We start from the raw sequence: 27,502 nt of genomic DNA, 5'->3' as shown, positions 1-27,502 counted from the left end.
GTTTGCCAGAAGCTGGGAATGAGCGACAGATCACTTGATGATTACCTGTTCTGTTCATTCCCTCTGGGGCACCTGGCACTGGCCACTGTCAGAAGACAAGAATCCTGTGGCACCTTATAGACTAACAGATGTTTTGCAGCATGAGCTTTCGTGGGTGAATACCCACTTCTTCCAGAACCAGACTAACACGGCTACCCCTCTGATACTTGTCAGAAGACAGGATACTGGGCTAGATGGACCTTTGGTCTGACCCAGTATGGCCAGTCTTATGTATGTTCTTGTCAAGGAATATGTTTTAATTTGCCATTCCAAATATTTGATCAAACCCCATTTTTAAAAACAACAAAAGGGTTTTCAATCACTTACGTGAACCTGTTCTTTAAGTTTAAGGATAAACTTCCCTGCTCCCTTCCACTTGCTCTGAGCCTGAAACACACACTCTTGATCAGAGAGAATTCTCTGTGATGGCTTAGATGTTGACTTTTTGTTCGCTAGCTCTTTCGTCACCTCCTCCAAGAGGACATAGTCATTTGGGTTGGGATTACTCAGAATGCTGTAGGAATACTTGGCTTTGCAAAGAGTCTGTTTAAAAAAAAAAAGGCAAATTAAAGACATAATACCCCACTGTGTTTACTGAGTAGATGCTTAGTCCAAATTGGCAGAAGCAAAGAGCTTCTTTGCTCAGGATCTGTCCCATTAACTGAGAACAAAACTCAGTTAACATTTCTTGTATGAACCCACCTCTAGCAAATGAATAGGGAACTTACTGAGTGGAAACAGGAAAAAACTGAAAGGCTTTCTACCTGTTGTATGACATCCTGTGCTGTGCTAAAGCGGGGAGCTTTGATGACAGTGCGAGGCTGCTCTGGGGAAACATCATGCACTTGAACAAAGAAACTATCGTCTTCAGAACTAATGTTTGCGTCTTCTTTCTCTTCTTGAAAAATGTTTCTCCCATTCAAATTCTGTAGAAAAATGTAAAGAGAAAGCAAAAAATGTATTTAGTTGAGAAAAGTGACCTAAAGGTTGGATTTTTAAAAGGGTCTTATGTCACCTAATGGGAATGTTAATGTACTTCCACTGTCTAGAACAGACTGCCACCTCTGGATTCGTGCCAAATTGTAAAGGTGTTTGGTGGTGACTAGTGTCCCAGGAAGACTAAAACTAAACCTTCACACTAGTTTTCAGTTATAATTTAAGATGGATTTTGACCTATGTTTTCCAATGTGAAGGGTTCATGCATTAATTCAGTGTACCTAGCTCCTCCCACAAAACTCAAACTCAAAATAATACTTTCAACTGAATAAGCATACACTTGTTTCCCCCAAGCAATGCACACCTGGTAACCTTTTGCTTTGTGGAGGATGAAGTAAATGTACCAAAATAAGACTGGATTGGAGGCTAGGAAAAAAGACGTGCACTAAAGATTTTATGAAACCAAGCTGCAACAGAAGAACTGTAGAAATAGTAAAAGGATAAAAAAATATTTCTCTGCAAATTTATCAAATAAAATTTGCACTGACAGAACTTTTCATTCTCAAACATCCCAAGAGTTAAATAAACTCTGATAAATTTTGTGTATGTGTTTATCTAAATATACAAATGGATATGTACACACACACACACACATACAATCACTCTCTCACTCAAACTAAATAATTGCCACTGAATGCTGAACAGAGTTTTAGGTCTCAGCACTCCTGAAAACCAGGTCATTTCATTAGATGCCTTTCTACTTCTGACTCTTCTCCCTGCACCCGAGTCCCTGTATTTGAGGACATCTCATGGATGTCCTGACTGACAGCAGCTAAAACTGACTTCTCTTCCTTCTAGAACCCTGCCTCTTCCCCCATTTTGTTACTGACAACACCTTCCCCATCCTCTCAGTTGCTGAGGTTCTTTATCTAAAGGTAATTAAATAAGAAAAAGCCTTGCTGTCTCCATAGTATACTCTTGCTAATAATTACAATCTAGTGTTCCGACAGCTATGACCCTCATCTACCTTACTCCTTTCATTCCTTATATTTGACATTCTTTCATATCTAATCACTATTAAAAATCTAAACTCCTTGGGAGCAGGGACTGGATTTTTTTGTACAGTCCCCAGTACAATAATGGCCTGATTCTGATTTATACAACTACTAAATAATAACCATGATGCATTTCAGAGATCACCAGGGCTGTGTGAAAGTGTGTCTGTCTTTGCACAGGTATACTAAATGATAGGTGCATAAAACTTGACAATGCTCAGCGGTCCTCTCTGTGTCAATAAGATTAATTTCCAGTTAGCAAACCAAATGTGACGCTCTTATTGTCCCTCTTGTGATCATTATTTTTAGCTATGTATGTAAATGACAGTTTTTCCAGAACAGACTTACTTCCTCTTGGGTTTTAAAGATAATCCTTCCAACATATCCTTCTTCTGGGAACCAGCTGTTCAAAAGCTGTACTAGCCCTTCCTCAGGGCCAATCACCCTCTGGAATGGTGGTTTCCTGCACTCAGTCTTTTCTTTAGATATAAAACATTTTTCCTCCATCAGAAAATAATCTGGAGCATGTGATTCAGTGCTTTTTCTGGTAGCCAAAATCTGAGACAGAACCACAACACATAAACAACTATTAGAATGCTAGACATAAATGGTGAATGTTTAGTAGCTATGAATGAATGTGTTTACAAAAAGCTATGATCAATTATTTCATTCTGGTGGTGTAGACAAGTATTTCTGATCTGCTACTCCTAACTAATATACCGTTCTCTTTAGATTACCCAAACAGTTCAACAATTCAAGACAAGGCAATACTATTTGAATTTATGTCTGTCCAGTTTGGCTGATCAATTTATTCATAAACCCAGGACAATACAGTATTTTCCCACTGCTGAAATAACAACCTCTGTTGAAAGAAGAACAGGAGTACTTGTGGCACCTTAGAGACTAACAAATTTATTTCAGCAAAGAATCCTGTGGCACCTTATAGACTAACAGACGTTTTGCAGCATGAGCTTTCGTGGGTGAATACCCACTTCGTCGGATGCAAGAGTGGAAATTTCCAGGGGCAGGTAAATATAAGCAAGCAAGAAGCAAGCTAGAGATAACGAGGTTAGATCAACCAGGGAGGATGAGGCCCTGTTCTAGCAGTTGAGGTGTGAAAACCAAGGGAGGAGTTTCAGCATAAGCTTTCTTCGGATGCAACCTCTGTTGAGTTAAACAGTTTTAGGTTTTTCTGCTCATGAACTAAGCCCTTTAACATTTACTCTGTATTTCTAGAATATTCAAAGAATTAAACAGAAAAGTGTACATGCAAGAGCAACCAGCCTAACCCACTGATCAAAAGCTCTCTCATCTTTGTTTGCACAGACATTAAAATAGTGATAGGTAATATGGTGTCCAAACAGATCTTCAGCACCAGAGAAAACCTTGGTCATTATCCAGCTTTAACTTCATGTTCAGCTGTTGCTCAGAAGTGATCCACAGTATACAGTATTATCTCAAACTGGCCCAATCACAGTTGCTAGTCTACAGTGCCCCCTGACAGAAAATGCTGTGAGGAAGGGATGTGAAGGGTAGATTGGACATTCTCATTAATTTTTTTCTGGCTAGATCAGAAATATCTCAAGAACCATCTGTCTTGTGGTATTTGGCCTTTCTGCTCCTGGCTGGATTCTGGAAGTATGGTGGAAAAGTGTTACGTGTAACCAAAACTTTTCAAACTATGACCATGGCTCAGTCTGAATTTTGCACAAAGCTTCGTATTATTCCTCATTTTAGCTGATTCCTAATTATAATGATCATCAGAGAGGTGCAGAAAAATTGGTCTTATGTTGACGACAGCATTCAGTTGGTACATAGTTGCACAGGTATTGTGGCAGTTTCAGGACACTGCACTTTCTTCCCTTAGACTGGGATTTGAGTCATTCTGCCATGTCCTAACACTGCAATGTCATCACCCTTCATTTTCATATTGTGAAATAAGATTCTGCTACAGTGACCAGCTTTAGGCAGCTTTGTGCAACAACAACCCAGAGTAACAAGGGCATTGGTCTTTTAAATAGTTCACAAACTGTATGCTAAGATCAAGTCAAGGTGATTTGAAAAAGCTTATATTAAAACTCCTAAAATTCTGGTTATTTTAAATGTTTTTATTAATAAAATATTACTTTTCAAAGACCCCAAATTACATATATGTCTTCTATAAAACCAAATTAAACTGTAAATGTAAGTAGGTACCAAATAGTAAAATAGCAAGAACACCTCTAATAGTAGGTAAAGCATCATGTTATTTAATAACTACAGGTGATCCTGACCTCAGTGTTGCGTTTCATCTGAAAGACAGCATCTCCAACAGCAAACTACACCCTACACCAGGCTGCAGGTTTGGTTCAGCACTGATTCAAGAGCACCAACTACAGAATCACCAGTCGCCAAAGAACCCTGTTTTCCTTCTAAGTACTGACCAGGTCCAGCTCTCCCTTTGTTTAACTCACAGCCCAAGGTAGTATGGCAATGAGGAATTCTTATAATGAACTTTGCAATGGTCATTAAAACCACTAGAGGAGCTGTGCCATTGAATATACACAAAACCAAAAAGAAACGTAGGACATGATAAAATACTGAAGTAATGATTTGTTATGAGAACCTTATAGCACGTGGACTTTGATTTATCATTAAATAATTAACCATATACAGCTCCTTCTTGTAATAAAATGTAGATTCCTGTAATTTTAGCTAATTATTTTTGTCATTGATTAATTCAAATTGCAGGACTGCAAAAAGAAAACTAAGTTTTTTATATATTTTTGTTACTGAATTGCATTTCATATATTAAAAATAATTACCTAAAGACCAAGATTTGGAAAGCTTCACTAATATCTTAGCTGTTCAATTAATTCCTTAGCAAAAAGATTTACAAAATAATCTTTTACCCTTTAAAGTGGTAAAAAATATATTTGTTAACGCATCCATTTTATTAAATGTAATGATTCCAAATAAAAGTAGGAAGGTCAGATACTGCCCAGCACATAGCTGATTACTATGGATTCTTGTGACCTATATAGGGCAAGTGGACATACTTACTTGATGAAGAAGCTGTGCTGCTGTAGTCCCTTCACTTATAGTAAAAACAGTAAAGGGTTCAGGGCCTGGAATTCCATGTATTGTGACCTTGTACAGCGTTGAAGTTCTCTTCTCTTCTGTGCTAAACAACTGTTCAAACGACAGTTAATATTTTTTCAGATATATAGGCATATTATTTATAGGTCTCACAGAAAATGCATAGACAATCCATAAGTACCTACACGCTCTTCAATCTAGCAGACAGAGGCATAACAAGATCTGATGGCTGGAAGTTGAAGTTAGAAAAAGTCAAAATCAGGCACAAATGTTTAACAGTCAGAGTAATTAACTATTGGAGCACCTTATCTGCTAAATTCTCCATTACTGGATGTCTGTTAACCACAAATTATTAGGCTCAATGCAGTAATTACTGGGTGAAGTTTTGTGGTTTATGAATAAGGTCAGACAAGTTGATTACAATGGCCCCTTCTAGCCTTAAAATCCATGAGTATGTATATATAACATACTTCCTCTTGGGGGGTTATTAATTAGCCTTTATTCTGCTGAGGTCTGTTGCACATGAGATAGCCAGAAGATATGTTTTGGTTGACATATTGTATACATTAGGCATCAGCAATGGGATTAATAATGCATTTTAAAATAAAAAGTCCAGCACACTGAGCTGCTTTATACAGATAATACCCCTGGTGAAGCCCCTTTTCCTATTAGAGTTCTATCACCTTCCCATTTTTTCATGCACCTTGTCTCTCTAATATTCCGGGACTAACACTGCAAAGAGCCATCTCATGTCAGAGACAGAAGCAATTGTCTCTGACTTGCAACACTTTTGGTCTCAACTGAACTGCTAATGATACATATATAAGGAAACAGACACTGGACAGACAACTTTGCTACCACCCCTATGCCCAACACTGAGTATGACTCAACCGGACCAAGGGCTCTAGCTCAGTGATACTCAGACTAAGGCCCCCTGAGCCACAAGTGGCTCTTTAATGTGTCTCCTGCAGCTCTTTTCAGCACATGATATTAAAACACCGTGTGATTTAATTATTTACCAATCTAAGTTAGTAACCAAGCAAGATGCTTTTACTATGTTATTAGCCAATTAAAGTTAACTTATTTGCTCTGAGCATTATATATATATATTATAAAACTAAATATTGCCCCTGTTTAACTGAATAATACTACAGTAAATGAATTCACACTACTGTGGCTCTTTTGGGTAATGTTGCTCGCTAATTGGGCTCCTGAACCACTGAAGTCTGAGTATCACTGATATAGCTGATAAACTTTTTGGCATTTAATGGTATATAGCCTTAAAATTATTGATACTTAAAGATATAACATAAGGAGAAATCTATAGCTCTGCCCTGAAGGCCAGATTTTCAAAGGTATTTAGGCACCTAAAGATGCAGATAGACACCTACTGTGTTTTTCAGGATCACCTTGGCACAGCTAACAACTGCCACTTTAGGTGGCAAAGTCCAACATTTGGGTGCCAGGAGATCTCCAAACACCCTGTTCAGCTGCCACTTAACCCTGTAGGTGCCTGAGTTTCTGCTGGCGAACTTTCCTAGAACAGGCACAAAACTCTCTAAAGCCTGACTAGAGCTCAATGAGTAATTGATATCTAATTGTTTTAATAACTATAGCTAAATTTCTATATAAAACAGTGTTTCAAAAGGCTAAAACCAAATCATTTTGATTGGTTAAAAGACAATCAATTTTTGGACTGAAATTATTTGCTGAATTCTACCTGAATTTGGGAATAGTTTCAGTGGCCCAAAAATGCTTTTTTGCAAATTTACTATTTACTGTCTCCCCAGTGGGCTCTGATCCAGCAGGTTGTCTTGGAGTATGCCTACCAGATTGGGCCGCACACAAACACAGTTGGGGATAACCAATTCAGGAGTTTTTGGGGCTGGCTGGCATGTGTGTCTCCTCCAGAATACCCAATAGCTAGGGCACTGACCATGGCTGTGGAAGATGTTTTCAGGTCTGAGACATCCCAAGTGAGGGCCCAAACCACGGGGGGGGGGGGGGGGGGCTGGAAAGTCTCCCCCCTTTTGTTTTTTGTGAGAAAGGTGCTTCAGCCCTAAGTCCAGGAGAGGGTTCGTGGCTGTGAATCCTGAGAGCAGACAGGCACCTCCCTCCAGCCTGGAGTTTGGCACTTAACTACCTATGAGGGGTCGGGCCCAAGCCACACCCTCTCCTCAGCATTTCCTAATGACAAGCTTAGGTGGCTCTCTGCTCAGCTTGCCAGCTTTTGTGAATCCCACTGTAGGCAGCTAACTCTCCCTATGGATTATATATGGCACTTAACTTGGTTCTAAGGATTTCATTGGGTGGTGGGGTGACTAGAAGTTAAACATTGCAACACTCAAGGCTTGTCTACATGAACATTTAGTTCATGGCAGTCTGGAGTGTGAATCTACCCTGCTGGCACGCATGACCAGTTTATTAATATGCTCTGGATCAAAGCTCATTAACTAACCATTAAAGGACGTCCGCAGGACCCACAGGGACAGTTAGTCCATGGCAGGCTAGTGCGGGGTAGATTCATACTCCAGCTTGCCGAGAACTAAATATCTGTGTAGACAAGCTCCGAGTGTTTAAAAAAGTGGTCCTAAGTGTCTATGTATTGTAATATGCAGTCTTGTAGCCGGCTCATCCCAGGATCTGAGAAAAATAAGGTGGGTGAGATAATATCTTTTATTGGACCACCTTCCGTTGATGGAGACAAGCTTTCGAGCTACACAATTTGTCTCTGTCTCTTCCATCAACGGAAGGTGGTCCAATAAAAGATATTATCTCACCCAGCTCATCTCGCCGAAGTACTGTAACAGTTTATTAGTCATTTGGAACACATGGACAAATATATTTGACATTCACATAAAGCAAATTACCAAAGAAGTAGGCACAACATTCCCAGAGGGATTTTCTTCCATCCTCCGACTGTTTATGAATAAGCTTGAGATTTCTAAGGCTTCATTGTGTTGGTTTCGTAGCTGGAGATGTCTATACCCTAAAACAATATGTCATTGGGGCAGAGAAAAATTGTGTCAAGCATATTATGTTGAAGTGGAATACATGATTTATAAAGTTGAAAACTTGAGCATTTAAGATTTTGCTATGCCTGAACTATTAAAGCACTGTAATGATTTGAATTTAAATTCCTTTTTGCGCAACAGGAAGGGCATGATCCTATGAAGTGTTGAGTACCTCAGGAGACTGAATACCCTTAACTCCCACTGAAGTAATTCCTTCTTTTGTGTACAAAATACATTCATTCATGAAAGCAAAAACATAAATTAGAAGTATTAAACAGCATAAAAATATTTATTTTTATCTTGGACAATGAACGTAATCCAGTATGTTAAGACTGCTCTGTTTTACCACAATGGCATAAGATAGCCCTGAGACCAACTTGACCACCCGTCTTGAGGATTTCCTGGTGTAGAGGAAATCCTAGGTGACAGTTACTGTAGCACCCCTAGACTCTGTCCCCCATCTTTTCCAGCCATTGGTGCAGTGAGCATAGCCATGGAAAAGGGGGCAGAGGTGGTACATCTTTCTGCCCTAGTAATCACAAGTTCCTGGAATGGTCTCTGGGGGCAAAGAGTAGCCAGCACAGCATAACTCGGGCACTGAAAATGCTCTAATTGACATCTGAGACAGATGGCCCCAGAACTAAATACATCCCACTAAGTGATGCTGAGCACTCTCAGTCATAATTCAGGATCTAGGCACTATGTACAAAGTTAGTGCAAATTGTATTTTACCTCTTTTTAGAGCCTTTAGTGGAATGATTCTTTGAGCAGTTATAGCTGAGCTGTTGTTTTCAACAACTGCAAATCTAAGAAAGACCAGATCCTCAAAGTGAACCCGGTAGAGAAACTGTTCATTCCACATGGGGTTGAGAGTATTGCGATGAATGGGTTTTGTGCGGAAATGGCAGCTATCCAAAGACATCCCAAGTACATCAACTTCAATGCATGGACTTCCTGTGCTGTTGCTAGGACAAACATTTTGTCCAGACACAATCTGAAGCAGAGGAGAACACAAAGTAACCAATTAGTGGGCTAGGGTTTTTTTTATGTTGCATTTTCAAGTTCAATAAAATTTATCATACTCCAAAGAACAATTTGTTAACATGCTGATCTAATTACAACCCTGATTCAGTATTCTGAATTGCCAAGATAGTAATTTCAGAAACAGAGCAGCTTAAAACAAGTACAATTGCTAGTGTAACTTTCATTTGAAAAATAGAACATAGATCATGAATGTAACAATTCAAAGTATTTGAAGGTTAATAAAAAAATGTACTTGTAATCTAGATAATAAGGGTCAATTTTTCCTCTCAGTTATCAGAGTAACTCCACTGACTTCAATGGAGCTACTCTGATAAATGAGAGAATTTGACCCTAAATGCTCAGAATTAGGATACATTTGATTCCTGTTAATCTCATATAAATTTTCTCAAATATCTCCACAAAGGGACTAATTTAAAAACATTCAAATTTCTGACAGAACATCCTTTAAATAATATGTCCTCATTATATTATATTATTTTAAAAAAGATTTAAGGGTTTTTCACTGCACTCCTACTGATGTTTATAAAAGTCTTTTCAGTAAGGGAGAAATGAAGCCCTGAAAATACTTAAGCATATGTGTAACATTATTCAAGTGAGTGGCCCCAGTGTAATGTTTTCAGGATCAGGGCCTCCTAACTGACACTACGGTGGTGTCACAGAGAAGCTGGGCCCTGTGAGTAAACCAGGCACAGCTCCCCAGTGTCAGAGTAGGTAGGCTGAACTGAACCAATTAAAAGGAGGCAGGCTACACATGGGGCTATAAAGGCCTGTGACAGAACAGGAAAATGGGGGAGTTATTGGAACATAAGAACACATGAATGGCAATAGTGGGTCAGAACAATGGTCCATCTTACCCAGTATCCTATCTTCTAACTGTGGCTGGTAATGCTACTGTGGTACCAGATATTTCAGAGGGAATGAACAGGTCCAGCTTCTGGCAGTCAGATGTTTAGGGACACTCAGAGCATGGGGTTGCATCCATGACTATTCTGGCTAACAGCCATTGATGGACTTGTCCACCATGAACTTATCTAATTCTTTTTTGAGTCCAGTTATACTTTTGGCCTTCTCAACATCTCCTGGCAATGAGTTCCACAGGTTGACTGTGTGTAATGTGAAGAAGTACTTCCCTTAGTTTGTTCTAAACGTGCTGCCTATTAATTTCATTGGATGATCCCTGGTTCTTGTGTTATGTAAAGGGGTAAAGCACTTCCATTATTCACCTTCTCCACACCATTCATGATTTTATAAGCCTCTATCATATCCTCCCTTAATCATTTCTTTTCTCAACTGAACTGTCTCACTCTTTTTAATCTCTCCTCATATGGAAGCTGTTCCATATCCCTAATAATTTTTGTTGCCTTTCTCTACTTTTTCTAATTTGGCCTGTCTATTAATCACAGTTACTCATGTGATTAACTAAAAAAATTAATCATGCTTAATCGCAGTTTTAATCGCACTGTTAAACAATAGAATTACAATTGAAATTTTTTAAATATTTTGAATGTTCTTCTACATTTTCATATATACTGTATTCTGTGTTGTAATTGAAATCAAAGTGTATATTATTTTTATTACAAATATTTGCACTGTAAAAATGATAAACAAAAGAAATAGTATTTTCCAATTCACCTCATACAAGTACTTTATCATTTCTTTATCATGAAAGTGAAATTTACAAATGTAGATTTTTTTTGTTTTGTTACAGAACTGCACTCACAGACAAAACTTCAGAGCCTACAAGTCCACTCAGTTCTACTTTTTGTTCAGCCAATCGCTAAGGGTACGTCTATACTACCCGCAGAATCGGCGGGTAGTAATCGATCTATAGGGGATCGATTTATTGCATCTCGTCTAGACACGATAAATCGATCCGCGAATCGATGCCCATGCTTCCCCTTGGCAGGAGGAGTAAGCAGCATCAACGGGGGAGCCGCGGCAGTTGACTCGCCGCCGTGAGGACGGCCAGGTAAGTCGAACTAAGATTTGCGTATCTTAGATCGATCCCCCCCCGCAGCCCTATGACAAACAAATTTGTTTACAAATAAGAAGAGGGCAGCATTATCTCCTGTAAATGTAATGTCACCAGAAAGTGAGAACAGATATTTGCATGGCACTGTTGTAGCTGGCATTGCAAGGTATTTATGTGCCAGATACGTGAAACATTCGTATGTCCCTTCATGCTTCGGCCACTATTCCATGACATGTTTCCATGCTGATGATGCTCGTTAAAAAAAAAAAAGTGTTAATTAAATTTGCAACTGAACTTCTTGGGGGGATAATTGTATGTTCCCCTGCTCTATTTTACCTGCATTCTGCCATATATTTCATGTTATAGCAGTTATAGAGATGACCTAGCACATGTTGTTCATTTTAAGAACACTTTCACTGCAGATTTTACAAAACACAAAGAAGGTATCAATGTGAGATTTCTAAAGATAGCTACAGCCCTCGACCCAAGATTTAAGAATCTGAAGTGTCTTCCAAAATCTGAGAGGGACAGATGTGGAGCATGCTTTCAGAAGTCTTAAAAGAGCAACACTCCGATGTGGAAACTACAGAACCCGAACCACCAAAAAAGAAAATCAACCTGCTGGTGGCATCTGATTCAGCTAATGGAAATGAGCATGCGTCAGTCTGCACTGCTTTGGACTGTTATCGAGCAGAACCCGTCATCAGCATGCACGCATGTCCCCATGAATGGTGGTTGAAGTATGAAGGGACATGTGAATCTTTAGAGCATCTGGCACATAAATATCTTACAATGCTGGCTACAATAGTGCCAGGAAAATGCCTGTTCTCACTTTCAGGTGACACTGTGAACAAGAAGTGGGCAGCATTATCTCGTCCAAATGCAAACAAACTTGTTTGTCTGAGCAACTGGCTGAACAAGAAGTAGGACTGAGTGGACTTGCAGGCTCTAAAATGTTACATTGTTTTATTTTTGAATGCAGTTTTTTTGTACATAATTCAAGTTCAACTTTCATGATAAAGAGATTGCATTACAGTACTTGTATTAGGTGAATTGAAAAATACTATTTATTTTGTTTTTTACAGTGCAAATACTTGTAATCAAAAAGTAAATATAAAGTGAATACTGTACACTTTGTATTCTGTGTTGTAACTGAAATCAATATATTTGAAAATGTAGAAAACATCCCAAAATAATTAAATAAATGGTATTCTATTATTGTTTAACATTGTGATTAATTGCGCAATTAATTTTTTTAATCACTTGGCAGCTCTAATTTTAATGTATCTTTTTTGAGATGGCGCCACCAGAACTGCATGCAGTATTCAAGGTGTCGGCAAACCATGGATTTTTATACTGTCATTATGATATTTTTTGTCTTATTATCTATCCCTTTCCTAATGGTTTCTAACATTGTTAGCTTTTTTGACTGCCACTGCACATTGAGCAGATGTCAGACAACTATCCACGATGACCCAAAGATCTGTTTCTTGAATGGTATCAATTTAGACCCCATCATTTTCTGTGCATAGTTTGGATTATGTTTTCTAATGTATATTATTTTGCATTTCTTAACACTGAATTTAATCTGCTATTTTGTTGCTCAGTTGCCTGTGCCTTGGTATATGGAGGAGTAGTGCCAACCCATGTGTTGGGACCCTGGAGCCAGGGGCCAGGTGTCTAGGCAGATCAGCAGAGTGCTAGATGTGGGGGAGCAGGGAGGGGGAGACATAGAAAATTACAGTAAAGGCATAGGAGCAACAAGAGAGAAATCAGTAGGGGAATCTGCTCAACATCTTACATCTCTATACACAAATGCAAGGAGTATGGGGAATAAATGGGAAGAACTAGAAGTATTAGTATATAAGCTAAATTCTGATTTAATTGACCTGGTGGGATAAGTCTCATGACTTCAGTATTGGTATAGAGGGATATTGTTTGTTCGCCTGGCAGTCAGGATAAATAGGGAGGAGGTGTTGCAATATACATAAAAAAAATATCCACTTGTTCTGAGGTCCAGAAGGAGGTGAGAGATAAACCACTTGAAAATCTATGGGTAAAGATAAAAGGGGAAAAATAGGGGCGATGTCATGGTAGGGTCCACTATAGACCACCAGATCAGGAGGTTGTGATTGGGCGTGCAACCACATTAGCCTGGCAAGAGCTGGGTGAGGCCAGATGGGCCCAAGCTACTAATTAGGCTGCAAGACAGGGAGCTAATGGAGGAGGAATGGGCTCATCTGGGCAGGAACAGGACGGGATCTGTAGAAAGGCAGGTAGCTGGCTAGAGAGGAGGGCTGCAGCTAGGGAAGGGCAGTCACTCCCTGGAAAGGGGGACAAGAGTATTTGAGGCTGGAGGAAGGCAGGCTGCACCAACTCCCTGAGAGGAGGGAGTGGAGAAGCTGGCAAATCCAGGGTGAGGGGAGCCAGTTAGGTAGGAAAAAACCTAGGGAAACAGCAACAAGGTCAAAGGCAGTACAGGCCCAGGCTGCATGTTATAGGGTCTCTGAGCTGGAACCCAGTGTAGAGGGTAGGCCTGGGTTCCCTTACCAGCTACAGGGTAGTTGTACAGGGTGTAAGAGATGCCCGCCAGACAGCTGGTCCAGAAAAACTGTGATTTCCCTGGAAAGGGAGGGACTTAGTGACCTGGTCGGAGGGCCAAGCCACAGACCGGAAGTGGCAGCACTGAGAGTGAGAGAGACTGCATACAGAGAAGATGACGGGTGGAGAGACCACTGAGGAGGTCACAGCATGAGACGAGCTAATCCCCAGAGCGACCAGCAGGAGGTGCCACGAGTGGAGAGGGAACCTCGTCACAGAGGTGAACGAGGCATTTCTGGAACAAACAGATATATCCAAAACACAAGACCAAGTAGTAATGTGGGGCTAACTACCCAGACATTTGTTGGAAAAGTAATATGTCAAAACACAAAATTTCAAATAAGTTTTTGGACTGTATTAGGACAACTTTTTGTTTCAGAAAATGGAGGCAGTAACCAGGAGGACAGCCATTTTGGACTTGATTCTGACCGATAAGGGAGGAACTGGATGGGAATCTGAAGGTTGAAGGCAACTTGGGTGAAAGGGATCATGAAATGATTCATTAGAATCACAAAATTTAAGGAAGTAGTGAAAGCAGCAGAACAAGGACAATGGATTTCAAAAAAGCAGACTAAAACTCAGAAAACTGGTAGGTCCCAGGTCCCCTGGGAACTCATCTAAGGAGCAGTACTCAAAATTTTTCTTTCTAAGCCTCCCCCCCCCAACATGCTATAAAAACTGCACAGTCCAGCTGTGCCACAACAACTGTTTTTCTGCATATAAAACCCAGGGCCAGTGTTAAGGGGTAGCAATCAGGGCAAGTGCCCAGGGCTCCACTGTGAAGCTAAGTTCCTCAGGCTTCGGCTTCAGCCCCAGGTGGTGGGGCTCAGCGCCCTGGGCTGCAGTCCTGCATGGTGGGGCTTTGGCTTTCTGCCTTGGGCCCTAACGAGTCTAACACTGGCCATGCTTGGAGGACCCCCTGAAACTTGCTTGTGGCCCTCCAGGGGGCCTCGGACCCCTGGTTGAGAACCACTGATCTAAGGGTTATAGGAGTTCAGAAGAGCTGGCAATTTCTCAAGGAGACAGTATTAAAAGCACAACTGCAAACTACCCCTATGTGAAGGAAAGGATAGGAAGACTAGTAAGAGGGACAATATGGCTCCCTCAGGAGCTCTTCAATGACCTGAAAATCAAAAATGAATTCTACAAAAAGTGGAAAAATGTATAAATTGCTAAGGATGAGTACAAAAGAATAGCACAAGCATGCAGGGATAAAATCAGAAAGGCTAAGGCACAAAATAAGATACATCTAGCAAGGGATATAAAGGGCAATAAGTACTGGTTATTTCAAAACATTAGGAGCAAGAGAAAGATTAAGGAAAGTGTATGTCCTCTACTTAGCAAGGAAGGAGAGCTAATAATGAATGACATCAAGAAGGCTGAAGGCTTAAATGCCTGTTTTGTTCAGTCTTCACTAAAACAGTGGTGAGCAGATACTAAACACAATATTAACAATAAGGGGGAAGAACACATTAAAGAATATTTCGATAAGTTAGATGTATTCAAGGTGGCAAGGCCTGAAGAAATTCATCCTAGGGTACTTGAGGAACTAGCTGCAGCCAGGGCCGGCTGCTGCCGAAATGCCGCCGAAGACAGCGGCAGCGATTGAGCTGCTGCCGAAGATAGCAGCGGCAATTCGGTAGAGGGTCCTTCCTTGGCAGCAGTTGTCTTCCGGGGCCTTACCTTGCGGGGCCCCTCTCCCGGACGCTGCAGGGCCCTCTTAGGTGCATGGCCCGGGAATTAGGGGGAATCGGCCTAAAGCCGGCCCTGGCTGCAGCAATCCTGGAACCATTAGTGATTATCTTTGAGAAACTCATGGAAGATGAGTGAGATCCCAGAGGACTGGAAAAGGGCAAACACAGTACTTATCTTTGAAAAGGGGAAGATAGAGGACCCAGAGACTTATGGTGCAGTCAGCCTAACTTCAGTACATGGAAAGATACTGTAACAAATTATTAAACAATCAATTTGTAAGCATTATCTAGATGATAATAGGGTTATATGGAATAGCCAGCATGGATTTCTCAAGAAGAAAGCATGCCAAACCAACCTCATTTCCTTCTTTGACAGGAATACTGGCCTAGTGAATATATCTTGATTGTAGTAAGACTTTTGACACAGTCCCACATGACAGTCTCATAAGCAAATTAGGGAAATGTGGTCTAGATGAAATTATTATAAGATGGGTGCACAGCTGGTTGAAAGACTGTATTCAGAGTAGTTATCAATGGTTCACTGTCAAACTGAGAGGGTGTATCTAGCGGGGTCCTCCAGGGGTCAGTCCTGGGTCTGGTACTATTCAATATTTTCATTAATGACTTGGTTAATGGAGTGAAGAGGATGCTTATAAAATTTGCAATGACACCAAACAGGGTTGGAAGCACTTTGGAGGCCAAGATTACAATTAAAAAAGACAGTGAAATTGGAGAGCTGGTCTGAATTCAACAAGATGACATTCAGTAAAGACAAGTACAAAGTATCTCACTTAGGAAGGAAAAATCAATGGCACAGCACCAAATGGGGAATAACTGGCTAGGAGATAGCACTGAAGGATCTGGGTGTTTTAGTGGAACACAAACTGAATAGCAGTCACTAATGTGATGCAATTATGAAAAAGGCTAATATTCTGGGGTGTGTTATAAGGACTATAAGACATGGGAGGTGATTATCCCACTCTCCTGGGCACTGGCGAGGCCTCAGCTGTAGTACTGTATCTAGGTCTGAACCCTGGAATGGGACTGAATCTCAGAAGGGGAGCTGAACTGTTGTGTGACTTGGGCGAAGGGCTGAGCCACAGAAGACCCAGTGAGAGAGTCCAGAGATGACTCTGGTAATCAGAGCCGAGAAGGTGGCCACCAGAGAGGTGCAGTCCCATGCATCGCCATGTCTCGGTACGCAGAGGTACCCTAGGGGTAAGCACTCACGTCAACAAGGGGAAACAGTAAAAGCCTCTATAAACACAGTGCTGTCAATGCACAAACAAATAAACTAGAGAATGTCCCCCCCAGTAACTTCTTTTAGTTATACTGATCTTAGTTATTACAAATCATTATTCTGTACCAAATGACTGGAGGATAGCTAATGTGATGCCAATTTTTAAAAAGGGCTCCAGAGGTGATCCCAGCAATTACAGGCTGGTAAGCTTGACTTCAGTACCGGGCAAACTGTTTGAAACTATAGTAAAGAACAAACTTATCAGACACATAGATTAACATAATTTGCTGGGGAAAGATCAACGCGGTTTTTGTAAAGGGAAATCATGCCTCACCCATCTACTAGAATTCTTTGAGGGGCTCAACAAGCATGTGGACCAGGAGGATCCAGTGGATATAGTGTACTTAGATTTTCAGAAAGCCTTTGACAAGGTCCCCAGATAAGCTGTCATGGGATAAGGGGGAAGATGCTCTCATGGATCGGTAACTAGTTAAAGGATAGAAAACAAAGGGAAGGAATAAATGGTCCGTTTTCAGAATGAAGAGAGGTAAATAGCGGTGTCCCCCAGGGGTCTGTACTGGGCCCAGTCCTATTCAACACATTCATAAATGATCTGGAAAAGGGGGTAAACAGTGAGGTGGCAAAATTTGCAGATGATACAAAACTACTCAGGATAGTTAAGTCCCAGGCAGACTGCAAAGAGCCACAAAAGGATCTCACAAAGCTGCGTGCAGGGGCGGCTCCAGGCCCCAGCACGCCAAGCGCGTGCTTGGGGCAGCATGCCGCGGGGGGCGCTCTGCCGGTCGCCGAGAGGGCGGCAGGCGGCTCCGGTGGACCTCCCACAGGCGTCCCTGCGGAAGGTCCGCTGGTCCCGCGGCTCTGGTGGAGATTCCGTAGGCACGCCTGCGGGAGGTCCACCGGAGCCGCGGGACCAGTGGACCCTCCGCAGGCACGTCTGTGGGAGGTCCACTGGAGCCGCGGGACCGGCGACCGGCAGAGCGCCCCCTGCGGCGTGCCGCCGTGCTTGGGGCGGCGAAATGGCTAGAGCTGCCCCCGACTGCATGACTGGGCAACAAAATGGCAGATGAAATTCAAGGTTGATAAATGCAAAGAAATGCACATTGGAAAACATAATCCCAACTATACATATAAAATGATTGGGTCTAAATTAGCTGTTACCACTCAAGAAAGAGATCTTGGAGTCATTGTGGACAGTTCTCTGAAAACATCCACTCAATGTGCAGCCACAGTCAGAACAGAAAACAGAATGTTGGGAATCATTAAGAAAGGGATTGATAATAAGATAGAAAATATCATATTGCCTCTTTATAAATCCATATGTGCAGATGTGGTCGCCCCGTCTCAAAAAAGATATACTGGAATTGGAAAAGGTTCAGAAAAGGGCAACAAAAATTATTAGGGGTATGGAACGGCTGCTGTATGTGGAGAGATAAGAAAACTGGACTTTTCAGCTTGGAAAAGAGATGACTAAGAGGTGATATGATTGACATCTATAAAATCATGACTGGTGCGGAGAAAGTAAATAAGGAAGTGTTATTTACTCCTTTTCATAACACAAGAACTGGGCTGACCAAATGAAATTAATAGGCTGTAGGTTTAAAACAAACAAAAGGAAGTATTTTTTCACAGAATGCCCAGTAAGTCTGTGGAACTCTTTGCCAGAGGATGTTGTGAAGGCCAAGACTATAACAGGGTTCAAAAAAGAACTAGGTAAGTTCATGGAGGATAGGTCCATATATGGCTATTTGTTAGGATGGGCAGGGATGGGCAGGGGCGGCTCTAGGCATTTTGCTGCCTCAAGCACGGAGCCGCCCCTGGGGATGGTGTCCCCAGCTTCTGTTTGCCAGAAGCTGGGAATGGGAGATGGGATGGATCACTTGATGATTACCTGTTCTGTTCATTCCCTCTGGGGCACCTGGCATTGGCCACTGTCAGAAGACAGGATACTGGGCTATATGGACCTTTGGTCTGACCCAATATGGCCATTCTTATATTATTATTATAGAATATATAGCAGGATGGTTACCCCGCTCCGGCCCTGAAGGGGTTAAAGCAGCCCTGGAGAGGGCTGTGGCTGGAGAAAAGCTGGGCAGATTGGGAAAGCAGCCACAGCTGTAGCCAGTGCAATCAGGGCCCAGCTGGCCCTTATAAGAGGGTGGTGGGCCAGAAGGACTGAGACATTCTCTCTCTAGCTGTCAGAGAGAGAAGGACCTGGCTGCCTGGGAAGCTGAGGAGGGTACCCTAGGGTGAAGCAGTGCCGGGGAAGGGCAGAGGGAGCTGGGGAGCTCCAGCCTAGCAAAGCCCTAGGCTGTAGGCCGAGTTAAGGGCCCACAAAAGGGCACTACGGCTGCAGAGGGGCAGCCCAGTAATAGGCAGAGGCATCCGGTCCAACCCCCCTTGCCAATGATGAATTTTTTACAGACTGCCATCTGCCCCAGTGAGCGGGAGCTAAATGGTGACTGGCAGTAGCCACTGAGGCAAGGTGGGAATAGGAGGTTGGGGGTTCCCCTGGGAGGGCAGACCCACAGTGAGGGGGTACTGCGGTGGGCAGAATCCTCATGTAGAGGGGCACCGTGAGGGATGCAGGGGCCAGCGGCAGGCGAGACACTGGCCTGCAGAGGGCGCTCCAGGCTGGAAGAGCTAATTCCCAGGACAACAAGCAGGAGGTGCTGCGCCGGTGAGTCATCGCCCCGTCACATAATATAAAAGTGCAATTGTAAAGTGATGGGATCCTTTTAGGACTGAAGTTACACGACATTCAGTTTGAATATTTAGCTTTTAATATTAATATTTTTAATATTTAGCGTTCCCTTAAAATGTACTTACTGTTAAAGAATATATAGCTGGCTCTATATTATATGGATCTCGGTCTAATGGAGAAAATTGCTGGTACATTGGACAGTTCTTGTCCCATAGAACAGGGGGTTTCAAAACACACCCACAGCCACCATTCGCCTCAAACATCGCTGCATTAAGATGCAGAGGGAGATCTGCAAAAGTAAAGCAGTCACAACTGAAAAATAGTGAAGATTCAATAGAAAGACAGCAAAATGTGGGTTTTTAAAAAAATCACTGTTAAAATTGAACTGACAGTATAAAACTAATATTAAATTTCAGGGGACAGCTTTAACTTACATATCCAAGTTGCCCAAATAGTTTATACTTTTAAAAAATAAGGAATTTCTAGTTTTAACCATTTTCTAGTTTTTGTTCTAATTAGGTCTTGGCCACCCCCATGAACAATACCTAACAAGTTTCCTGAGATTTGTCCCAAAATCTAGGATGAAAAAAACGGATTGTGTAATTTGAAGTCAGCTGAATGGAGCAACTTTTTATGAAAACCCAAAAGGGAGCATAAATAGGGATAGAATATAGCCCAAAGATGGTAACCATCACTGCATCAGCACCCAGACTTTGTTCCAGAGGAGTCAATTCTAGGATAAGGGAATTCAGTGCCTTTGTATTCTTAAGGAGTTATCATAAATGATGCAAAGAGTCCTGTGGCACCTTATAGACTAACAGACGTATTGGAGCGTGAGCTTTCGTGGATGAATACCCACTTCGTCGGATGCATCCGACTAAGTGGGTATTCACCCATGAAAGCTCATGCTCCAATACGTCTGTTAGTCTATAAGGTGCCACAGGACTCTTCGCTGCTTTTACAGATCCAGACTAACACGGCTACCCCTCCGATACTTGACATCATAAATAATGTTATGGCTATGGCAGTGGAAAAGTGCTGGATTCCAGCCAATTATGGTGTCTGTGGGTGCAGTGCTCTAGGCACTTCCATGTCATCAGTGAGGCAAAAGACCTACCAAATTAGGCACAGATTGCTTTTAGCCTTAACATAGTTGCACCAGGGACTAATGCCAGGTAAAGCCCCTCGACACATCTCAAACGGCCACATGGAATTTTACCCAAATCATTTGTCTCCCTTCTGGGTACAGTGCAAGGTGTGATGTTCTCTGCGGCAAGCAAGTGGGTGAGGAAGGTTGGTTGGCTGGGCGGGCATGTGTTGGGAAGGAAGATGCACCCTTTCAAGAGCTGATATAAATTACCTCCCTGGGAACAAGAGTCACAATTTCTCCCAAGGGTATTTCTGGAGTGGCTCCTTTATGCAACACTTTTTATGCAGGCTGTGCTAATGGAAACAATCTGGGCCCTATTCTTTATGAGTTACCACCTAGGTGTATATTCACTTGAAACTTCACATCTGCTACAATGAAGTTTACTGTATATCTTTATCTTTTTCTTTTTGTAGTTGGTTTAAATCTTTTTCAAGTACAGTATCTTTGCCAAATAACCCAACATCTGTTTAATAAATCCACAAATACAGATGATGGTAAGGTAAAGGAATATTATGGTAAATACAGTTTCATAATTAAGGAAGCACTTATTTTATAATATTTAAAATGTACATAAATATATATTACTAGAGGAATTATTCTATCCATACCATCAGTTTGATAGTTAACTGCCACAAGCTGTATTCCATGGAGCCAGAATATAAGGGGATGGGGGTTTGAAGAATCAATGCGTGTGGCAGCAGGATATGTTCTCAATAGCTGACAGGTGGTATGCTCAATCAGTTTCTGAGAATACCGTCTGCACAGACGTTTGGCAGCATTCTCATTCAGTGAAGAGATATGATAACATTTAGGTGTCCTTATGATAGCACTGAGAGAAGTTGTAGGGTTGAAAGGAGGAGAACAAAGTTCTTCCCAGGTTTGCCGGGCACCCTCAAAAGGACCTGGAAAATAAACATTAATCTCAAATTATAGCTGCAGATCCTCAGACGTCAAGCATAAGTTTTTTCCTGTGAAGTATATTTATGTTATTTTGGGTTGGGTAAAAATAAATGATCTCTAGAAACCACACTGTTCACATAGGTATCACGTTTCTTTCTTCATATGCAGTAAGAGCAATTAGTGAGAGACTGACTACATAATGGTTAAATACTAATTGATACTGTAACCAGACATGTATTAATAGATATTTCCATAAATAAACATTTGAATATCATTTCCTTGAATTAAATGAGTACATATTTAATGTGGTATTTAATGTGTGAGAATATCTTAACAATTTGAAATGAGTCTTGACTCTTAATTCATTGCTGGACACCTTTATAATATTGCTAGTACACTTCTTGGAATACGGAGATTGTTTAAATGGAAAGCATATGAAATTTCTTTAAGACTACTATGTAACTTTCAAACTTAACTATACAGCCTGCAGTAAAAGATGGAGGGCCAAATTCTCTTCTGATTTATATCCCTTGCAGCCCCACTGAAGTTTGGACAAAGACTAAGTGCAGGATTTTGCCCAAAGACTATGGCGAAGCTTTTCAAGACAAGAACAGCTAACTGCAATTTTAACTGTCATTTGCACCTGTGAAAATCTCCTCACATATCTTTTAAGATATAAACTTAATCCTAAATTACGTGTTCAAGCTATAAGATACAAATATTTTAATTGTGAATCAATCATTCTCATCAGTAATTTTTAACTGACTGACTTTATACCTCCAGCAAGTTAATCCTATACTAACATTCCATTACTTTACAGTTGATTCTTTATAAAGAAGTTATTGTAATAGCTGCACTGTTAATGAAAAGTGATTCCAAAATTCAAGAGCAGCATGCACACAGTAAATTGTTTGATCTTTAATGACTTGATCTGGTGTATGTGTTGGACTACAGAGTCATTCCATGTGATTGGTGAAAGAAGATCCTGACTACCTTTTCCAGATGCTTTGGCAAGTGTTGCTGGCTCCCCAGGGCTTAGTCTGCCCGGATTGTTGCCAAAAATGGACTTCCTGCTTTTTCTTTCCTTTCCTCTGCTAGAGCCAGATGGGTTTAGCGTTGACAGGCCTGTTCCCATAAAAGTAAAATAAATAAGCCAAAAAACATGACCAAGAGGGCATGACATTTTCCATCATTTTCCACGTTATTCTTTGAGGCACTAATACTAAAGTAGCACACAGGACAACTAGCATATTATTCCCAGTAACCGAGTCTAACTATATTTACAATCATCAACACAGGAAAAAAAAATCTTTGTGACATAACTGTTGCCTGAGATTTATTTTTGGCTGGAGAGCAGGAAGTGATTTAAGTCTCATATTACAGAATAGCCCCAATTACTCTCAAAACAAATTCTACACTGAACAGTCACAATAAACTCAGACCCAAAAACTAATGCTATCCATCACATATCCAACCAGTTTTTCTGGTAAATCAAAACATACAAGTATGCATATTATGGTACTGACACACTGTAGGCAATGACACTATGTGTTCAAAAGAACCTGGCAAAAATGACTACATTTGCTGTAAGGACAATCCCAACGAACCATAGGGTAATATACTAGTTGACCCATGAGTCTTTTCCGGGCCATCTTATATTATATTAAAACTAGTATTTATAACTCATATTTCAACCATGGAAAATATTTGTAAGTGTGGAAAATCTTTTAATCACTTAATGATTGTGACTGTTTTGAGATACTCAGATGAAAAGCACTATAATAAATATTATTATTCCATATACATATATTCAAAACAATCATTAAGGACATGATCTAAAGTTCACTGAAACCAGTGGATTCCACTTCCACTAATTTAAATTCCTTTCCATTGATTTCAGTGGGTTTTGATCAGATCTAACTGAAATACAAAGTAAAATACATCAAGGAGTTCTTCTGACATCCGCTCAACACATAAAGCCATGTGAAGAATGCCACTGGAACTCCATGACATATTTGTAACTTACATTTTTCTTATTTTTTTTATTAAAAATTGAAAAAAAAATTGCACAAAAAATGTAAATTGAAAACTTAAGTTACAATAGAAGAAAATACCGAATTTACATTGCAAATTAACATTTTAACTACTAATATGAAGCTTAGTAGAAGTTGGATTCTGCCCCACTGAACTCAACCTATTGCAGTTTAGCAGTGAGGTCTCAATCCTTCAAACGCTTTTGCACATACTGATTGAAGTTAAGCACATGATTTCAGTGGAGCCGTCATGGCTTCCAAGGTCCGCAACTCTGGGGTAGCCCCTCCATGCCAGGGCTTCCAGGCTTCCTGACAGAGCTGGGAGCCCGAGTTCCACTGTTTGGCTCCCAGCTCCCCAGCAGGGAGACTGGGAAACATGAGAACCTCAGCTTGAGCCAGGAAATCCTGGAAGTGCCCAGTGTTTTCACATTTCCAGGCCAGTCAGCTCCCTGTGCTGCCTGTTTGGGAATTGGGCTGCATGGGGAGCCACCTGGCCCCAAAGTCTAGAAGTCCTGGGTCCCCTGGCCTGGGACAATTCAGGTTGGGGCTCCCCAGGAGCCACAGACCATGGGACTCCAAGGGCTGTTCAGGGCAGCAATGAAACTGACAAGAATGTCAGTTTCACTCAACAGCTGCAGCAGTCCCAGGGATCATTCCTTGTTTAGGAAACACCATGTTTTGGTGTTTTAATAAATTTTTTTAAGATGCCCAGTTTGCAGGAGATTTCAAAATATCAAAAATTTCCCACAAACTGGAAATCTCTAGTTTCTACCCACTATTAACAAAGGGACACAATGCAGGAAATAAAGATAATATTTTTGTAAAATTAAGGTGCTATAACAAGTACTTCAGCTCTAATATCTTGTGTATTGGCTAGTATCACTGGGAGAATTATCTGTGTTAAACATACCTACCTATATTAGAATAATAATCAGTTGCAAAATAAAACTTCAGATTATTTAGGAAGAAGATGGAGCAACTGATGACTCATAGCAGACTTCTGGCCTTTCAACATATATTTGGCCAGATCCTGTACCTTGATATAGCTCATTTGCACTGCTCCAGCAGCACAAAGTATCTGTAAACTGGGGTTACTTGTTACATGGTTAATTTCCAGGTGGTGTAGAAGCGGCATAGCCAGCCCTATGCCACCTCTTCATCTGCTTCCCTGACATACAGGGCATGGCCAGAGCACTGATGGCCCGAATGGTCCTTTGGTGACCATCTGTAGCCAGGAGCAAACTAGAGCAGTGCTAAAGCTGCTCTAAGTTGCCCCTGGGGCCATCCCAGTCCATGGCCAAGAGCATAAAAGTTGGTACAAAATGGATGTCACCTGGACCCTAGAACTGGGCCCACTGGGTAAGTTAATTTTTTCTGGTGTTGGGTCCTTTCCACATTGGAGGATTAAATAAATTCTCAAAGGAGGAAAACTTTTCGCAATCAAGTCTTATGTTTCAAGACCTTGTTGTGGAGACAGTCACTGAGGAAACAGACTAACCTGTTACCTAAATTATCTGAGGGCAAAGCAAAACACTAGTGTAAGTTGAGCCCTAGCCACATGTGATGGCTCAGGAGAAAACTGCATCTGTGATCTGTCCCCCAGTGTCTACTTCAGACACCTTTTCCAAGTGACAGGGCCTCTACCTGCTGCACTCTTCCCACAGTGGCACTCTTTGAATTGGATCAATAAGCAACAACTCTCCTTATTCCCACTGTGCTGCCTCCAACACATCCCACAGAACCTTGCTGCATGCTCTGCCTATCTCAGTCTCTCTTGCAGAGTCTTTCCCTTAGCGTCTACAAACAAATCATTCTCCCTTTCTCTCTAGGCAGGGATTTTTCAGTGGAGCATTATTCTTTTGATCTTAAACTCTGGCCTTGGCAAAACAGCAGCGTAACATTTGGGTGGCACGTAGGAAGAGCATCTTCTTCATTTAGTAGCTCTGCCATTTACCCCTGGAAGTTGTTTATCCAAAGCTTAGCTGTGACCATGGTATTGTTTCCTGGCTTTTCCTAACAACCCTTTTTAATTCAACTCCATGTAGTCAGACAGGTAAAACGAGCAGGTAAAATGAAGTAACATTCATAATATTCCTTGACATAATACAGACATTCTTGTTCTCCACACCATAAACAAATCAGAACAAATAAAATGGTTTCATGAATTAGAGGAGGGTACTATAATAAGTGCCAATCGACATGGGCTTATGGAAAATATTTGTTATCAAACTCATGATCTCTTTTTTTGATGAGATTACAAGTTGGGTTGATAAAGGTAACAGTGCTGATGTAATATACTTAGACTTCTGTAAGGCATTTGAGTTGGCACCACAGAACATTTTGATTAAGAAACTAGTTCAATACAAGTTCAACATGGCACACATTAAATGGATTAAAAACTGACTAACTGATAGGTCTCAAAATGGAATTGTAATTGGGGAATCATCAACTGATAACATTTCCAGTGAGGTCCCACAGGAATCAATTCTTGGCCCTATCCTGTTTAAGATTTTTATCAATGAGAAGGAAGAAAACATGTTTGTTTTAGGATGTATAAACAGGGGAATATCAAGTAGAAGTAGGGAAGTTATAATACCACTCTACTTGGCTTTGATGCAACCAATACCGGTATACTGTGGGACCCCAGGTCATCAGAGCTTATTGCTCCAAAACTATAGTTACTCTCTGTTCATTGGGAGTACAGGTTGTTGACCGGGACACTGCATCAGGCAGTATTCAAGTGTTAGCCGAATTGCCGCCACCGTGGAAACGTGCGAGCCGCCCTAAAGGGACACGGACTGCCCCCGCCGTCCGCGGCGGCAATTCGGCACGCTGCTTGGGGCGGCAAAAACACACCCGGACTGCCTCCCCTTGCAGATTGCCGCCCCAAGCACCTGCTTGGAATGCTGGTGCCTGGAGCTGCCCCTGCCAGTTTACTACAGTTTAAAGATTGGAGTGCTTTCCTCCTCCATGACAAACGCAGCACATAGAATCATCAGTCATCATACAGAATCCATAACCACAAAAAGGCATGTTCCCCACATATTACAGTTTGAATTCTGCAGTTACAATTAGATCACTGTAATGTTCCAAATATTTAGAAAATATAAAGCAATAAGCATACTTACCAGGGAATTTCACAGCTTGGCAATAGATGACAAGATCTGAGAGCTCTGGTGCTATTTGTCTACTTTCCTTCTTATTTTGTGGAAGATAAAATTCTTCACCCAGTTCCATGTCATAAACCTAAGTGACAATTCGAGTGATGTATATACAAAAGGTTTGAAAATGAAAGTATTCTAGCATACCTCACATACACTCTCGATGTGGTTTTATCACATTCAGCACACATGGTTCTATATCCTCACGTAATGGATTTATGCATGCATCTTTTTTTCCCATTCACTACCATATATTAGTATAATTTTTATTACAGTAGTACTCAAAATATACATAGATAACTTTACAAATCCGGCCCTAAGTTACTTCTGACTAATAGCGGGAGTGAGATCTCAGCAGCTCATTTGCATTCAACAAGATGATATTCAGTGAAGACAAGTGCAAAGTACTACACTTAGGAAGGAAGTACCAAATACACAACTACAAAATGGGGGATAAATGACTAGCTGCTAGTGCTGCTGAAAAGGGCGTGGGAGTTACACTGGATCAAAAACTGAATAGGAGTCACTGTGATGCACTTGCAAAAAAGGCTAATATTCTGGGTTGTATTAACAGCAGCATCCTATGTAAGACATGGGAGGTAATTATCCCACTCTACTCGGCACTGGTGAAGCCTAAGCTGGAGTACTGTGTTCAATTCTGGGTGCCAGACTTCAGGAAAGATGTGGACCAACTGGAGAGAGTTCAGAGAAGAGCAACAAAAATGACAAAGGGTTTAGAAAACCTGACCTATGAGGAAAGGTTAAAAAAATGGGCATATATAGTCTTGAGAAAAGAAAACGGAAGGGGGACCGGATAACAGTCTTCAAATATGTTAAGGGATGTTATAAAGATCACTGTGATC

The 27,502-nt window shown here is 41.2% G+C and overlaps 2 protein-coding genes across 10 annotated transcripts in view; one reads left to right on the top strand and one right to left on the bottom strand.

The window, feature by feature from the left end:
• Positions 1 to 4,712, top strand: part of NOC3L (NOC3 like DNA replication regulator) — a 41,594-nt gene extending 36,882 nt beyond the window's left edge. Inside the window, exon 22 of the mRNA XM_039546700.1 lies at positions 4,293 to 4,712. The gene's annotated coding sequence lies outside the window, so the exon portion shown is untranslated. The remainder of the gene's footprint in view (positions 1 to 4,292) is intronic.
• PLCE1 (phospholipase C epsilon 1) overlaps positions 1 to 27,502 on the bottom strand; it is a 312,093-nt gene that overhangs the window by 11,055 nt on the left and 273,536 nt on the right. For 8 of the 9 annotated variants that reach the window (XM_039546692.1, XM_039546694.1, XM_039546690.1 and 5 more), the window contains 10 exons: positions 26,607 to 26,724; positions 22,439 to 22,570; positions 21,154 to 21,447; positions 19,521 to 19,684; positions 8,855 to 9,116; positions 7,979 to 8,097; positions 5,073 to 5,201; positions 2,379 to 2,588; positions 804 to 965; positions 367 to 582 (listed from right to left, as the gene is read on the bottom strand). In XM_039546692.1, the coding sequence (XP_039402626.1) occupies positions 367 to 582; positions 804 to 965; positions 2,379 to 2,588; positions 5,073 to 5,201; positions 7,979 to 8,097; positions 8,855 to 9,116; positions 19,521 to 19,684; positions 21,154 to 21,447; positions 22,439 to 22,570; positions 26,607 to 26,724 (1,806 nt within the window). The remainder of the gene's footprint in view (positions 1 to 366; positions 583 to 803; positions 966 to 2,378; positions 2,589 to 5,072; positions 5,202 to 7,978; positions 8,098 to 8,854; positions 9,117 to 19,520; positions 19,685 to 21,153; positions 21,448 to 22,438; positions 22,571 to 26,606; positions 26,725 to 27,502) is intronic. The other variant, XM_039546698.1, reaches the window with a different exon arrangement.

Source organism: Mauremys reevesii, linkage group 7, assembly GCF_016161935.1.
Source record: "Mauremys reevesii isolate NIE-2019 linkage group 7, ASM1616193v1, whole genome shotgun sequence".
Taxonomy (NCBI): Eukaryota; Metazoa; Chordata; order Testudines; family Geoemydidae; genus Mauremys; species Mauremys reevesii.
This window is presented reverse-complemented; position numbering and strand designations above follow the sequence as displayed.